The sequence below is a fragment of the Scyliorhinus torazame genome, chromosome 13 (genome assembly GCF_047496885.1).
Source record: "Scyliorhinus torazame isolate Kashiwa2021f chromosome 13, sScyTor2.1, whole genome shotgun sequence".
Taxonomy (NCBI): domain Eukaryota; kingdom Metazoa; phylum Chordata; class Chondrichthyes; order Carcharhiniformes; family Scyliorhinidae; genus Scyliorhinus; species Scyliorhinus torazame.
This window is the reverse complement of record NC_092719.1, coordinates 41,707,217-41,722,181: the sequence shown is the minus strand read 5'-3', so window position 1 is coordinate 41,722,181 and position 14,965 is coordinate 41,707,217. Positions and strand designations below refer to the sequence as shown.

Sequence of the window (14,965 nt, the reverse complement as noted above, 5' to 3'; positions counted from 1 at the left end):
ACCAACCGACTGGGTCAGTTCCATGGTGTGCGTAAAGAAGCCTTCCGGCGAGCTCAGAATCTGCATTGATCCAATGGATCTGAATCGCAACATAATGAGGGAGCATTACCCAATCCCCAAGAGATCACATGCGGGATGGTTCGGGCCAAGCTCTTTACCAAACTTGACGCCTCGAAAGGATTCTGGCAAATTCAACTAAACAGATCCAGCAGGAAACTGTGTACCTTTAACACCCCTTTTGGCAGATATTGTTACAACAGGGTGCCGTTTGGGATCATATCGGCATCAGAAGTGTTCCACAGGATCATGGAACAAATGATGGAAGGCATTGGAGGTGTTCGCGTCTATGTTGACGACATAATCATTTGGTCCACCACCCCACAGGAGCATATCAGTCGACTCCAGTGCGTGTTCAAACGCAAAGGGGAGCAGGACCTACACCTCAACAGAGCCAAATGCTCCTTCGGCCAGACGGAACTCAAGTTCCTAGGGGACCACATCTCCCAGTTGGGTGTGCGGCCGGATGCGGACAAGGTGGCTGCCATCACAGCCATGCCAGAGGACAAGAAGGCGGTCCTCCGATTTCTGGGCATGGTCAACTTCCTGGGGAAGTTCATCCCTAACCTCGCCTCTCATACCATGGCTCTCAGGAACCTGGTCAGGAAGACGACAGACTTCCAATGGCTTCCTGCCCACGAGAGCGAATGGACAGAACTTAAAACCAAACTTACCACGGACCCAGTATTGGCCTTTTTTGATACAGCGAAAGAGACAAAAATTTCGACCGATGCCAGCCAATCCTGCAACGCAATGAGGCCTCATCATGGGCCCCCGTTGCATTTGCATCACGCGCCATGACCCCCACGGAACAGCGCTACGCGCAGATAGAAAAGGAGTGCCTGGGCCTGTTGACCGGTGTCGTCAAATTTCATGATTATGTGTACGGCCTTCCCCAATTCACCGTCGAGACCGACCATCGCCCGCTGGTCAATATAATACAAAAAGACTTGAATGACATGACGCCTCGCCTCCAGCGCATTCTGCTCACACTCTGGCGATCCGACTTTCAGCTCGTATACACCCCGGGCAAAGACCTGATCATAGCCGACGCTCTGTCCAGGGCAGTCAACACCCCGTGTGACCCAGTGGGATTCGTCTGCCAGGTTAACGCCCATGTGGCCTTCGTGGCCTCCAATCTACCGGCCACGGATGAACGCCTCGTCCAAATTCGACGCGAGACTGCGGCTGACCCCCTGCTACAGCGTGTCATGCGCCACCTAACAGACGGGTGGCTCAAGGGCCAATGCCCGCAGTTCTACAACATCAGAGACGATCTGCCGGTAGTCGATGGTGTCCTCCTGAAGCTGGACCACATTGTTATCCCGCACAGCATGCGCCAGCTCATCTTGGAACAGCTACACGAGGGCCATCTTGGCGTGGAGAAGTGCCGCCGACGGGCCCGAGAGGCAGTGTACTGGCCCGGCATCAATGATGACATCGCCAACACAGTGCTCAACTGCCCCACCTGTCAGCGGTTCCAGCCGGCCCAACCACATGAGACCCTGCAGCCCCATGTGTTGGTCACGTCCCCTTGGTCCAAGGTCGGCATCGACCTGTTCCACGCGCTGGGCAGGGCAGGGACTATGTTCTGATTGTAGACTATTTTTCAAACTACCCGGAGGTGGTACGTTTGCACGACATCACATCGTCTGCAATCATCCGTGCCTGTAAGGACACCTTTGCTCGTCACGGCATCCCACTCACTGTGAGGTCGAACAATGGCCCCTGCTTCGCAAGCCAGGAATGGTCCAACTTTGCCAGGAGGTACAACTTTGTGCATGTGACATCCAGTCCCCTGTACCCCCAATCCAATGGCAAAGCGGAGAAGGGCGTCCACATAGTCAAACGGCTCCTCTGCAAGGCTGCCGATGCGGGGTCCGACTTCTACCTCGCCCTGCTGGCCTATCGCTTGGCCCCACTGTCCACTGGCCTGTTGCCAGCCCAGCTACTCATGGGTCACACCCTGAGGACGACGGTGCCGTCCATTCGCGACCCAGACCTCGACCACGTTCCGGTCCTTCATCGAATGCAACTGTCTCGTGCACAGCACGAGGCGACTCATGACGCCCATGCTGCTGATCTCCCTGCTCTGGCTCCAGATGACAACGTCCGCATCCATCTTCCGGATGGTGGCTGGTCTGCAACTGCTGTGGTTCTTCGGCAGGTGGCTCCCCGCTCGTTCCTGGTTCGTCTACCGGATGGTTCCATTCTGCGCCGTAATCGGCGTGCCCTTCATCTCGTTCCGCGCTCGCTACGTGATCCTCCGCCAGTGCTACTATGCAGAGATTCCGGTTACTCCACATCCTCCTCACTCTGACGCAGTCCAGCCCGCTCCTCAGCAGGTGGCTCCTGACCCACCCTTGAGGCGGTCAACCAGAATTTGTCGCCCACCTCAGAGACTTAATTTGTGAACTTTGCACTAATGGACTCTCTGGTCTGTTCTGTTCTTCCGTTTAATCGTTCAAGTGATTTGTATATAGTGTTCATCTCATTATTTGTATGACACACTGTTTTTTTCTGCACCAGGAACCTTCCCATGTAAATAGCTGAGTTTTATGTCCATAGTCCTGTAAATATCTCGCACACACGTTGTCAGGAACATTCACCACACACTATTTATTGTCACACAGGCACATTTTTTTAATATAAAAGGGGGGTTGTCATAATATACACCAATATATCATGGTGCAGACACACACTGATGGACACACAGTGGGACCAATCAACATACACAACACCGCAGCCAATCACCAGTGAGAGCACACGCACTATAAAGACAGGGGATATCAGAGTTCCCGCTCATTCGAGTAGCAGCTAGCTAGGAGCACAGAGCTCAAAGCCTCCAACACAGACATTCACCAGAGAGTGCATCAACTGGTTAGGACAAGGCAAAGGTCTTTAGTTAAAGCTGGTATTGTATTTACCCACAGTTCAAGTATGTTTAAATAGTTAACCTGTTAATAAAATAGTGTTGCACTACTTCAAGTGTTGGTGACCTGTATGTGATCCAGAACACCCAACACATCAGTTGGGGTTTGCTTATTTCACATTTTCGGGAGTTGGTTACCGTTGACTGCTGAGGGAGTGCTTAATGGGTTGGAGGGTTTGTTGTAAATTGTAAAGATGTTGAAAATTTGTGGAATAAAAATACTTTTCAAAAAGGAGTGGACCAAATTTCTACATGTTGTGGAGATGCCGGCATTGGACTGGGGTGAGCACAGTAAGAAGTCTTACAACACCAAGTTAAAGTCCAACAGGTTTGTTTCGATGTCACTAGCTTTCGGAGCACTGCTCCTTCCTCAGGTGGGCCATAGTCATTTAACCTGGTGTTGTAAGACTTCTTACAAATTTCTACACTGCTGTTGCTAGGGTGACCCTGAAATTTTCATTCATGGAGACAGTTCGGTTTATGAATTAATAATTAATGAATTAATAATTGTTTAGAGTTAGTGAGAACTAATAAAATTGAAATCTATTGTGAGGCAAAGTACCTATTCAATAGAATTCACGAAATGTCAAATGATTCACAAATTGTGCTGTCATATTACCAGTTTTAGCAGTATTGGCAATATTCTTAATTGTGGTAGGTGTGCTTTTTGCAACCTAATCACAACTGGATCTAGAAGTTGCATTTTTAAATTTTGGGTGACTATTTTGCTCACGATTTTTCTCACTATATTTTTGGTAGTTCTGTAAGCCAGTGTTGATATCAAGCACTCCTAAGTCAGTCCCACAGTAAATCACTGTGACTCAAACATATCAGAGGATCATGACACTAACATAGTATAAAAAGAAACTGGTATGTGTTCAGTGATCTATTTCAGCAGTATGTATTTAATATTTATAATGAAGTGACACACAGTAAGAGCAAATGCCACCAGCCAGTCAGTACAATTGCACTAACCTGCAGATTTTCTATCAGATTTTACTGGAAGTTGTAGTTATTAGAAATCCAGAACACCACAATGCGCTCTACAGGGAATCAAAACCTATGTGAACACAACTACACGCACTAAATACAAAACAAATATTCTTCCATTCCCTGCTGCAGGAAGAAAACTGCCTCATAAGATGCAAAAACCTGAAAAAAAGTTCTAAGAGGGAAATTGAGGATCAACAGAGAATCTTATCTTTCATATGTTCAATTGCTGTTACTTGAAGTAGCCACTGGAAAAGATTATAGTAATTGCTCAACCATTAAAGCAATAATATTTTGTACAAGTTGTTGACTGGGAAATTTGATGAATGTTAATCCTCTCATGAACTGTGGTACATATTGCTAGTCTGCTACGGGAGACAGGTGCAACCATATTTCATACAATTTATCATGCACCACCCTGAATTGAAAATATATTGCTTTTCCCTCATCATCACTGGATCGACAACTGTGAACTCCCTAACCAACAGCTCTTGTGGGAGTACCTACACCATCTGAACTTCTGTTGTCCAAGGAGATGGCTCACCATCAACTTTTGAATGTTGGTTTGCCAGCAACATCCACATCTCCGGAACAAATAACATTTTTGTAACACGCAGAAAAGTTGTCGACTGATGTAAAATATTTCACTCTGATTTGTGTTGCTGTAATCAAACTTTGTTTATTTCATACAGCACTAAACAAAGTAATGCTTGCCAATATGTATTAGAATTTCTGTAATTTATATAACTTATTTAATTCTAGTCACTCTGATATACAATCCAAAAGAAGCCTACATAAAATGAGAAGTTTCAGTGTCAATAAAGCAATACTGTGAAAATTGTTACTGTATTAATGGTTAACTCAGAAGGAATACATGTTTAAAGTTACTGATTCATTTGTCAATGTGATTCCAAAGCACTTCTTTAATTCAACATAAATGACATTATTTACATTGTTTACCTAAACTTTTAATGTTGGATAATATGCAGAGTTCTAAAATGACCAACTTATAAATAAATGTACATGTCAGATGCTGGTGCTATTATTTGAAGGCATTTCCAACAAGTTGCTACTGCACCATCTGTACCATAACAGCTTTCCATGCCTTGTCTTTGTCAAAGTCCTTTGCCGGAGCTTTTGGTATCTAGGTAAGAAATAGTCATTTCAGTCCAATCATAAAAATAATTAATTAGTAAAACAGAAAATAATAAGATGACTGCAATGCTTAACATACAATATATGTAAATATGGGGAAATAATTCATTGGTTTCAGCTCAAGAAGTAAAACAATGTACGTTGCTTTATTAATAGCAATGTTAGAAAATACAATTAGCAGCCAACATTTCATCCAAAAACCTCAAGAACAAAACCGTGATAGAATATTTAAGCGAGACAAGCTATAGTATGGTTTCCACTCCAGTATTTACCAGTCTATGATTATCCTTCATCGGCAGGCAAGTGGAGAAGTAGAAAACCCTGGTCCTGGTTTGAGTTTTTGCTTGTGCATTTCTATACTTGCCTCAATCGTCTTACAGTTCTCCTTTTGGAAGTCTGACATATTCCATGTTGAATCATAATATTTAATTTGAAGCTTGTAGCTCATGCAGTGGATGACTGTGGCAAGTGAGAGACTGGATTGGACCAGCAACAAAAGCATCAGAACAAACACCAGTATATCATAAGACTGCTGAAATAACAACATTGGAGAAAGTTACATTTCAAGGAAATGTGATGGGAATTATACATGGATTCAATCACAAAACAAAAGCTTTCTATCTCCATTATCGTACAATTAAATTATCCATTTCCATTTTTTATCTAAGCATGATCCAGATAATCATTTCTAAATGAGCCATTTAAGGCTACATGCTCCCAGCGCCCGGGAGTCACTGGCCAAATCGGTGAGGTCGCAACCAGTTGAGGCCCAGAAAGTGACTAAAGTGGGGGTGAATCCAGGTCTGGATCTCACCCAAATTGTTGGCAGGAAGCACGCTGCCAGATTCATCCAAAATGACACCTAGGGTGCGATAAATCGAATGAGATCAGAGTCCAGTAACAAGCGCGTTTAACTGGGTATTTCCCTGCACTCGCCGGAACCCCTCAGTGCAGAAGATGATCAGGCCGCCATTTTAATATGGCGAGTCGATCTCTAGACCCCCTGAACCCACCAAAGCCCCAATTCTCCTTTAAAGGGGTCCTCGGAGCCTCCCGCAGCCGCTCCGGGCCCGATCCCCAGTGTGGGAAAAATGCCAGCCTGGCACCTTGGCAGTACCTTGTCAGTTGGCAATGCCACCTTGGCAGTGCCAGGGTGTCAGGCTGGTGCCACCCTGTCCAGATGGCAAGCACTTGGGGGCCTCCAATCCCTGAGGAGACCCCCACAAATACCATTCCATCGGGACCAGCACTGAACGGCATTTGCCTGAGACCTCTGAGGCGAGTGGGTTAGATCCCAATGCCTCGGGTAGATCGTGGGAGAGCATATTAGCATGAGACTAGCTGTCTCACTCTATATAAAGATTTGCAAAATAGGGATCTAGCCCACAATAGGCTGGATTCATATAGCGAAGTCTCGTGAGATCGCGTTAGATCTTGGTAGGTGTGGCAAGCCAGGTAGATCCCGGAAGAGGGCTCTCCTGGCCACACCGCGCTGCCTTTCGGGCGCACCGCGGCTAGTAGATCCTTTGTCATTTTTGGGGTGAAACGCACCCTTTTTATAATGCTATTGTAAAATGTTGTCATGTTACGTTTACTATTATCTTTACTTCCAAAACTGATACTCTAATGATTAGTATCAATCTTAATTACAGATGACTTCCGCTTGCGACCATGGAGTGATTGGTCACATAAAGGGCTGTTCCTGTTCAAAGTCACAGAAAAGGGCTCTTTTTACCCAGATCCAGGTGGAATTTTGATGAAAAGGCGTAGGTGAATGTTAGAGGAGTAGTACCCCTGGAATGGTAGGTCTTCTGATCACCGGACCCGGCAGAAAACAGTGAGAGGTTTGGCTGGAAAGTTGAAACAGTCTTGTGCTTCACAGACAGTCTCTTCCAGCATGCAGGCGGGGGAGGGGAAAGCTGTAAGGCCCCAGATACAGGAACTGATGACTTTTATCAAGGAGGAATTCCATAAACAGAGGAAAGAAATGCATGAGAATCATGCAAAGGCCATTGCAGAAGCTGTGGCACCCCTGAAGAGTACTTTGGAGTGGATGGAGAGGTGTTTGGAGGTGCAGGGGTCACAGTTTCGGAAGATTGAAGGAGTGATCTTGGACCACAGCGATCATGTGGTGGCTCTGCAGGCGGAGGTGGGGCCCCTAGGAGTCATTTGTAAAACACTGAGGGCAAAGGTGGAGGAGCAGGAGAAGGCAGAACCTGTGAATAGTGGGCCTGCCTGAAGATGTGAGTGCCACGAGGTACGTCTCGAGGATGCTGGTGGCAGAAGGAGTGCTAGATAAGGCACCAGAAGTGGACCGAGTGCATAGGTCTCTGAGGCAGAAGCCTAGAGCTGGGGAGCTGCCATGGGCGGTGATCGTGAGACTCCATAAATTTGTGGAGAAAGAGAAAATTCTACGGTGGGCTAGAGAGAAATGTAGCTGCAACTGGGAGGGAAATAACATCTGGATTTATCAGGGCATCAGAGCCAAGTTGGCAAAATGGCGGGCAGGTTTAAACAAGGCCGAGGCGGTGCTGTACCGGCGGCAGATCAGGTTTGGGATGCTCTACCCGGCAAAATTATGGGTGACATTCGGAGGCCGGGAGTATTATTTTGAGACCCCAGAAGCGGCCGAAGACTTCATAAAGGAGCATAAATTGGGGGAGAACTGAGTGGACAATGCTTGGGAACCGGGGTGCTGGCACTATGTAATGGTCCGGAGCATGTTTGAAGTGGGTGTAGGGATTGGGAGATTTTCCCCTTTTTTTGTGGGGGGGGGGGTTCTGTTCAATGTTGAGATTGTAACGAGTTGTAGGGGTGAAAAATTTATGTGGGGATGGATGTTCCCATCCCCCCTCCTGTTTTATGGGACTGTTTGTGTTTAACATCTGTTTGTTTGCTTTTGGAGAACTCTACCTGGAGTTCAGGAGAAGTCCTTGTTTGGGTGCGGGAGGGTAAGGCCAGCAGGAGGCCTTCTTCTTTGAGCTGAGGAGTGGAGGGGAAAGGGAGGGGGAGGTCATTAGGATGTGCCTTTGGGCAGGGGCAGCCACGCTAGCAGGTTATGCTGGTAAATGGAAGTGAGGTGATGGGGGAGAAGGCGAAGAGGGGTGGCATGGGGGAGGGGGGAAAGGGGAGGTGGGAGGGGAAGAAGGGGAAGGGGAAAAGCGGGGAGGGGTTTCTGCGACGCGGCAGGGGCTGAGAGATGACATGGTCAAGGGCGAAGAAGGAAGGATGTGGAAGCTTTGGAAAACTAATTTGGCAGGGGAATGGGAACCGGATTTGTAGTCCAGCAACTAAGGTAGCCGATATTCAGGACGCCAAAGCATGTAATGAGGCAGTGGGGAAGGGAACACTGACAAAGGAGAGTATTTGCAGGCACGGAGATGGGTTGAAGTGTGTATACTTCAACGCAAGAAGCATCAGGAATAAGGTGGGTGAACTTAAGGCAGGGATCGGTACTTGGGACTACGATGTGGTGGCCATCACGGAAACTTGGATAGAAGAGGGGCAGAAATGGTTGTTGGAGGTCCCTGGTTATAGATGTTTCAATAAGATTAGGGAGGGTGGTAAAAGAGGTGGGGGGGTGGCATTATTAATTAGAGATAGTATAACAGCTGCAGAAAGGCAGTTCGAGGAGTATCACCCTATTGAGGTAGTATGGGTTGAAGTCAGAAATAGGAAAGGAGCAGTCACCTTGTTAGGAGTTTTCTATAGGCCCCCCAATAGTAGCAGAGATGTGGAGGAACAGATTGGGAAACAGATTTTGGAAAGGTGCAGAAGTCACAGGGTAGTAGTCATGGGTGACTTTAACTTCCCAAATATTGAGTGGAAACTCTTTAGATCAAATAGCTTGGATGGGGTGGTGTTTGTGCAGTGTGTCCAGGAAGCTTTTCTAACACAGTATGTAGATTGTCCGACCAGAGGAGGGGCAATATTGGATTTAGTACTGGGTAATGAACCAGGGCAAGTGATAGATTTGTTAGTGGGGGAGCATTTTGGAGATAGTGACCACAATTCTGTGACTTTCACTTTAGTAATGGAGAGGGATAGGTACGTGCAACAGGGCAAGGTTTACAATTGGGGGAAGGGTAAATACGATGTTGTCAGACAAGAATTGAAGTGCATAAGTTGGGAACATAGGCTGGCAGGGAAGGACACAAGTGAAATGTGGAACTTGTTCAAGGAACAGGTGCTACGTGTCCTTGATATGTATGTCCCTGTCAGGCAGGGAAGAGATGGTCGAGTGAGGGAACCATGGTTGACAAGAGAGGTTGAATGTCTTGTTAAGAGAAAAAAGGTGACTTATGTAAGGCTGAGGAAACAAGGTTCAGACAGGGCATTGGAGGGATACAAGATAGCCAGGAGGGAACTGAAGAAAGGGATTAGGAGAGCTAAGAGAGGGCATGAACAATCTTTGGCGGGTAGGATCAAGGAAAACCCCAAGGCCTTTTACACATATGTGAGAAATATGAGAATGACTAGAGCGAGGGTAGGTCCGATCAAGGACAGTAGCGGGAGATTGTGTATTGAGTCTGAAGAGATAGGAGAGGTCTTGAATGAGTACTTTTCTTCTGTATTTACAAATGAGAGGGGCGATATTGTTGGAGAGGACAGTGTGAAACAGATTGGTAAGCTCGAGGAAATACTTGTTAGGAAGGAAGATGTGTTGGGCATTTTGAAAAACTTGAGGATAGACAAGTCCCCCGGGCCTGACGGGATATATCCAAGGATTCTATGGGAAGCAAGAGATGAAATTGCAGAGCCGTTGGCAATTATCTTTTCGTCCTCACTGTCAACAGGGGTGGTACCAGGGGATTGGAGAGTGGCGAATGTCGTGCCCCTGTTCAAAAAAGGAACTAGGGATAACCCTGGGAATTACAGGCCAGTTAGTCTTACTTCGGTGGTAGGCAAAGTAATGGAAAGGGTACTGAAGGATAGGATTTCTGAGCATCTGGAAAGACACTGCTTGATTAGGGATAGTCAGCACGGATTTGTGAGGAGTAGGTCTTGCCTTACAAATCTTATTGAATTCTTTGAGGAGGTGACCAAGCATGTGGATGAAGGTAAAGCAGTGGATGTAGTGTACATGGATTTTAGTAAGGCATTTGATAAAGTTCCCCATGGTAGGCTTCTGCACAAAGTAAGGAGGCATGGGATAGTGGGAAATTTGGCCAGTTGGATAACGAACTGGCTAACCGATAGAAGTCAGAGAGTGGTGGTGGATGGCAAATATTCAGCCTGGATCCCAGTTACCAGTGGTGTACCGCAGGGATCAGTTCTGGGTCCTCTGCTGTTTGTGATTTTCATTAATGACTTGGATGAGGGAGTTGAAGGGTGGGTCAGTAAATTTGCTGACGATACGAAGATTGGTGGAGTTGTGGATAGTAAGGAGGGCTGTTGTCGGCTGCAAAGAGACATAGATAGGATGCAGAGCTGGTCTGAGAAGTGGCAGATGGAGTTTAACCCTGAAAAGTGTGAGGTTGTCCATTTTGGAAGGACAAATATGAATGCGGAATACAGGGTTAACGGTAGAGTTCTTGGCATTGTGGAGGAGCAGAGAGACCTTGGGGTCTATGTTCATACATCTTTGAAAGTTGCCACTCAAGTGGATAGAGCTGTGAAGAAGGCCTATGGTGTGCTCGCGTTCATTAACAGAGGGATTGAATTTAAGAGCCGTGAGGTGATGATGCAGCTGTACAAAACTTTGGTAAGGCCACATTTGGAGTACTGTGTACAGTTCTGGTCGCCTCATTTTAGGAAGGATGTGGAAGCTCTGGAAAAGGTGCAAAGAAGATTTACCAGGATGTTGCCTGGAATGGAGAGTAGGTCTTACGAGGAAAGGTTGAGGGTGTTAGGCCTTTTCTCATTAGAGCGGAGAAGGATGAGGGGCGACTTGATAGAGGTTTATAAGATGATCAGGGGAATAGATAGAGTAGACAGTCAGAGACTTTTCCCCAGGTGGAACACACCATTACAAGGGGACATAAATTTAAGGTGAAAGGTGGAAGATATAGGAGGGATATCAGAGGTAGGTTCTTTACCCAGAGAGTAGTGGGGGCATGGAATGCACTGCCTGTGGAAGTAGTTGAGTCGGAAACATTAGGGACCTTCAAGCAGCTGTTGGATAGGTACATGGATTGCGGGAAAATGATATAGTGTAGATTTATTTGTTCTTAAGGGCAGCACGGTAGCATTGTGGATAGCACAATTGCCTCACAGATCCATGGTCCCAGGTTCGATTCTGGCTTGGGTCATTGTCTGTGCGGAGTCTGCACGTCCTCCCCGTGTCTGCGTGGGTTTCCTCCGGGTGCTCCGGTTTCCTCCCACAGTCCAAAGATGTGCGGGTTAGGTGAATTGGCCAATGATAAATTGCCCTTAATGTCCAAATTGCCCTTGGTGTTGGGTGGAGGTGTTGAGTTTGGGTAGGGTGCTCTTTCCAAGAGCTGGTGCAGACTCAAAGGGCCAAATGGCCTCCTTCTGCACTGTAAATTCAATGATAATCTATGATTAATCTAGGACAAAGGTTCGGCACAACATCGTGGGCCGAAGGGCCTGTTCTGTGCTGTATTTTCTATGTTCTATGTTCTAAAAGGTGCAAAGAAGATTTACCAGGATGTTACCTGGAATGGAGAGTTGGTCTTACAAGGAAAGGTTGAGGGTGCTAGGCCTTTTCTCATTAGAACGGAGAAGGATGAGGGGCGACTTGATAGAGGTTTATAAGATGATCAGGGGAATAGATAGAGTAGACAGTCAGAGACTTTTTCCCCAGGTGGAACAAACCATTACAAGGGGACATAAATTTAAGGTGAAAGGTGGAAGATATAGGAGGGATATCAGAGGTAGGTTCTTTACCCAGAGAATAGTGGGGGCATGGAATGCACTGCCTGTGGAAGTAGTTGAGTCGGAAACATTCGGGACCTTCAAGCAGCTATTGGATAGGTACATGGATTACGGTAAAATGATATAGTGTAGGTTTATTTGTTCTTAAGGGCAGCACGGTAGCATTGTGGATAGCACAATTGCTTCACAGCTCCAGGGTCCCAGGTTCGATTCCGGCTTGGGTCACTGTCTGTGCGGAGTCTGCACGTCCTCCCCGTGTCTGCGTGGGTTTCCTCCCACAGTCCAAAGATGTGCAGGGTAGATGGATTGGCCATGATAAATTGCCCTTAGTGTCCAAAATTGCCCTTGGCGTTGGGTGGAGGTGTTGAGTTTGGGTAGGGTGCTCTTTCCAAGAGCCGGTGCAGACTCAGGGGGCTGAATGGCCTCTTTCTGCACTGTAAATTCAATGATAATCTATGATTAATCTAGGACAAAGGTTCGGCACAACATCGTGGGCCGAAGGGCCTCTTCTGTGCTGTATTTTCTAAAGGGGCCATCTGGAATGGGCTAGGTACAGAGTGGAATTAAAGGGGCAGGAGTTAAGCGGGGAAGATGACGGACGGTAGAGGGGATTGGAGGTGCAAGCCTCCGGTAAGGTTGGCAACATGGAACGTCCGGGGACTGAATGGGCCGGTTAAAAGGTTGTGGGTGTTCGCGCACCTCAGGAGCTTGAAAGCGGGGGTTGTCTTTTTGCAGGAGACACACCTCCATGTGAAGGACCAGGTTAGGTTAAGGAAGGGGTGGGTTGGGCGGGTTTTTCACTCGGGGTTTGATTTGAAATCGAGGGGTGTGGCGATTTTAATGAGCAACAAAATGGGATTTGTGCGTGCAAAGGAGGTGAGGGATCCAGGTGGGAGATATGTGATTGTGAGTGGGTATTGGAAGGGGCACCGGTAATGTTGGTAAATGTGTATGCCCCAAATTGGGATGATGTGGGTTTTATGAGGGGGTGGCTGGCAGCAATCCCGGATTTGGCCACGTACCAGTTGATCATGGAAGGAGATTTTAACTGTGTCCTGGAGCCGAGGGTGGATAGATCGAGCCCCAGGTCGATGGGTAGGGTACGAATGGCAAGGGAGCTGGGGGGGGGTTTATGGAGAGGATGGGTATGGTGGATCCATGGCACTTTCAGAACCCATGAGGAAGGAAGTATTCCTTCTTTTCACACGTCTTTAAGGTGTATTCGAGGATTGATTACTTTGTAGTGAGTCGGGAGATTTTGGTTGGGGTGGAGGAGGCAGTGGATGCCGGGATAGTTATCTCGGGCCATGCACCCCACTGGCTGGATATTCGGTTCAGTACGGGACGAGAGCAGAGGCCGGGGTGGAGGTTTGACTCGGGGTTGTTGGCGGATGGAGGTTTTTGTGATAAGGTGCGGTTAGCGATTAGGGATTATGTGGAGTTCAATCAGAATGGGGAGGTGTCGGCAGGCAATTTTTGGGAAGCACTGAAGGCAGTGGTCCGGGGAGAAATGATCTCATTTACGGTTCGTGCGAATAAGGAAAGGAAGGCAGAACATGACCGTCTAGTGAGCGAGATAATGGAGGTGGACAGGGAATATTCGAGGGTGCCCACCGTGGAGGGATTGACGAGGAGGAAAACATTGCAGGGGCAATTTGATAGGCTGACAATGGGGAGGGCGATAGGGCAACTGCGTAGGGCACGAGGGGTGCAATACAAGTATGGGGAGAAGGCGAGCCGCATGCTGGCACACCAGCTGCAGAGGCAGGCTGCGTCCAGGGAAATATTGAAGATCCGGACTGGGGCTGGGGATGTGGTGTCAGAGCCAGGGAAGGTAAATGAGGCATTTAGAGAGTATTATGAGTACTTTATCCCGAGTACTTTATGAGGCAGGCCCAGGAGGAGAGGAGGGGGACATGAGGTGGTTTCTGGATGAGCTGGAATTTCCCCAGGTGGAGGAAGCAAAGAGGCAGGCATGGGAGGAGCCCCTGTGACTGAGGGAGGTGCTGGATAGTATCAGGGGTATGAAGTCGGGGAAGGCCCCTGGGCCGGATGGGTAGCCGGCAGAATTTTATAAGGAATTTGCGGCGGACCTGGCACCACATCTGTTGGGGAAGTTTAATGAAGCACTGGAAAAGAGGGAGTTGCCGGAAATGATGAAGAAGGCAGTAATCACACTAATCCCAAAAAAAGGGAAGGATCCGGTGGAATGTGGGTCGTATAGACCCATATCACTATTGAACACGGATGTGAAAGTATTGGCTAAGTTGTTGGCGGGGAGGATGGAGGATTGTGTCCCGGGGATGGTTGCAGAAGATCAAACAGGCTTCATGAAGGGCAGGCAGCTCGCGAGTAATATCAGACGGCTGTTGAATGTGGTGATGAATCCGTCGAGAGCTCTGGTACCAGAGGTGGTGGTGTCCATGGACACGGAGAAAGGATTTGATCGGGTGGAGTGGCGGTACTTGTTCGAAGTTTTGGGAAGGTTTGGGTTTGGGCCAAGATTTGTGGCATGGGTGCGGTTGCTGTATGTGGCACCAAGAGCGAGGGTGAGGACGAATAATATGAGCTCACAAAGCTTTGACTTACACAGGGGTACGAGGCAGGGGTGCCCGCTGTCGCCGCTGTTGTTTGCACTGGCCATAGAGCTATTGGCGATGGCTCTCAGGGGGTTGGCAGAATGGCAGGGGATAATGAGGGGACAGAGGGAGAATCGGGTGTCGCTCTATGCCAATGACCTCTTGCTGTATGTTTCGGATCCGTTGGAGAGTATGGGAAGGATTATGGGCCTGTTGAGGAGGTTTGGCGGGTTCTCGGGATACAAGCTGAATGTAGGGAAAAGCGAGGTATTCCTGGTGAATGGGCTAATTTAGGGGGGGATGCCATTACGGTAGCGAGGGATAGGTTTAGGTACTTGGGGATTCAGGTAGCGACGGAATGAATGGGGCTCCATAAGTGGAACTTAACAAAGCTGGTGGAGGAGACCAGGGAGGA

The 14,965-nt window shown here is 47.8% G+C and overlaps 1 protein-coding gene across 4 annotated transcripts in view; it reads right to left on the bottom strand.

The window, feature by feature from the left end:
- Positions 1-3,874: 3,874 nt before the first annotated feature.
- Positions 3,875-14,965, bottom strand: part of mlc1 (modulator of VRAC current 1) — a 35,312-nt gene continuing 24,221 nt past the window's right edge. For 2 of the 4 annotated variants that reach the window (XM_072471443.1, XM_072471445.1), the window contains 2 exons: positions 5,499-5,666; positions 3,875-5,123 (listed from right to left, as the gene is read on the bottom strand). In XM_072471443.1, coding sequence (XP_072327544.1) covers positions 5,049-5,123; positions 5,499-5,666 — 243 coding nt within the window. In that variant the 3' untranslated portion in view covers positions 3,875-5,048. Of the gene's footprint in view, positions 5,124-5,406; positions 5,667-14,965 lie in introns of all 4 variants that reach the window. The other 2 variants (XM_072471444.1, XM_072471442.1) reach the window with 2 other exon arrangements.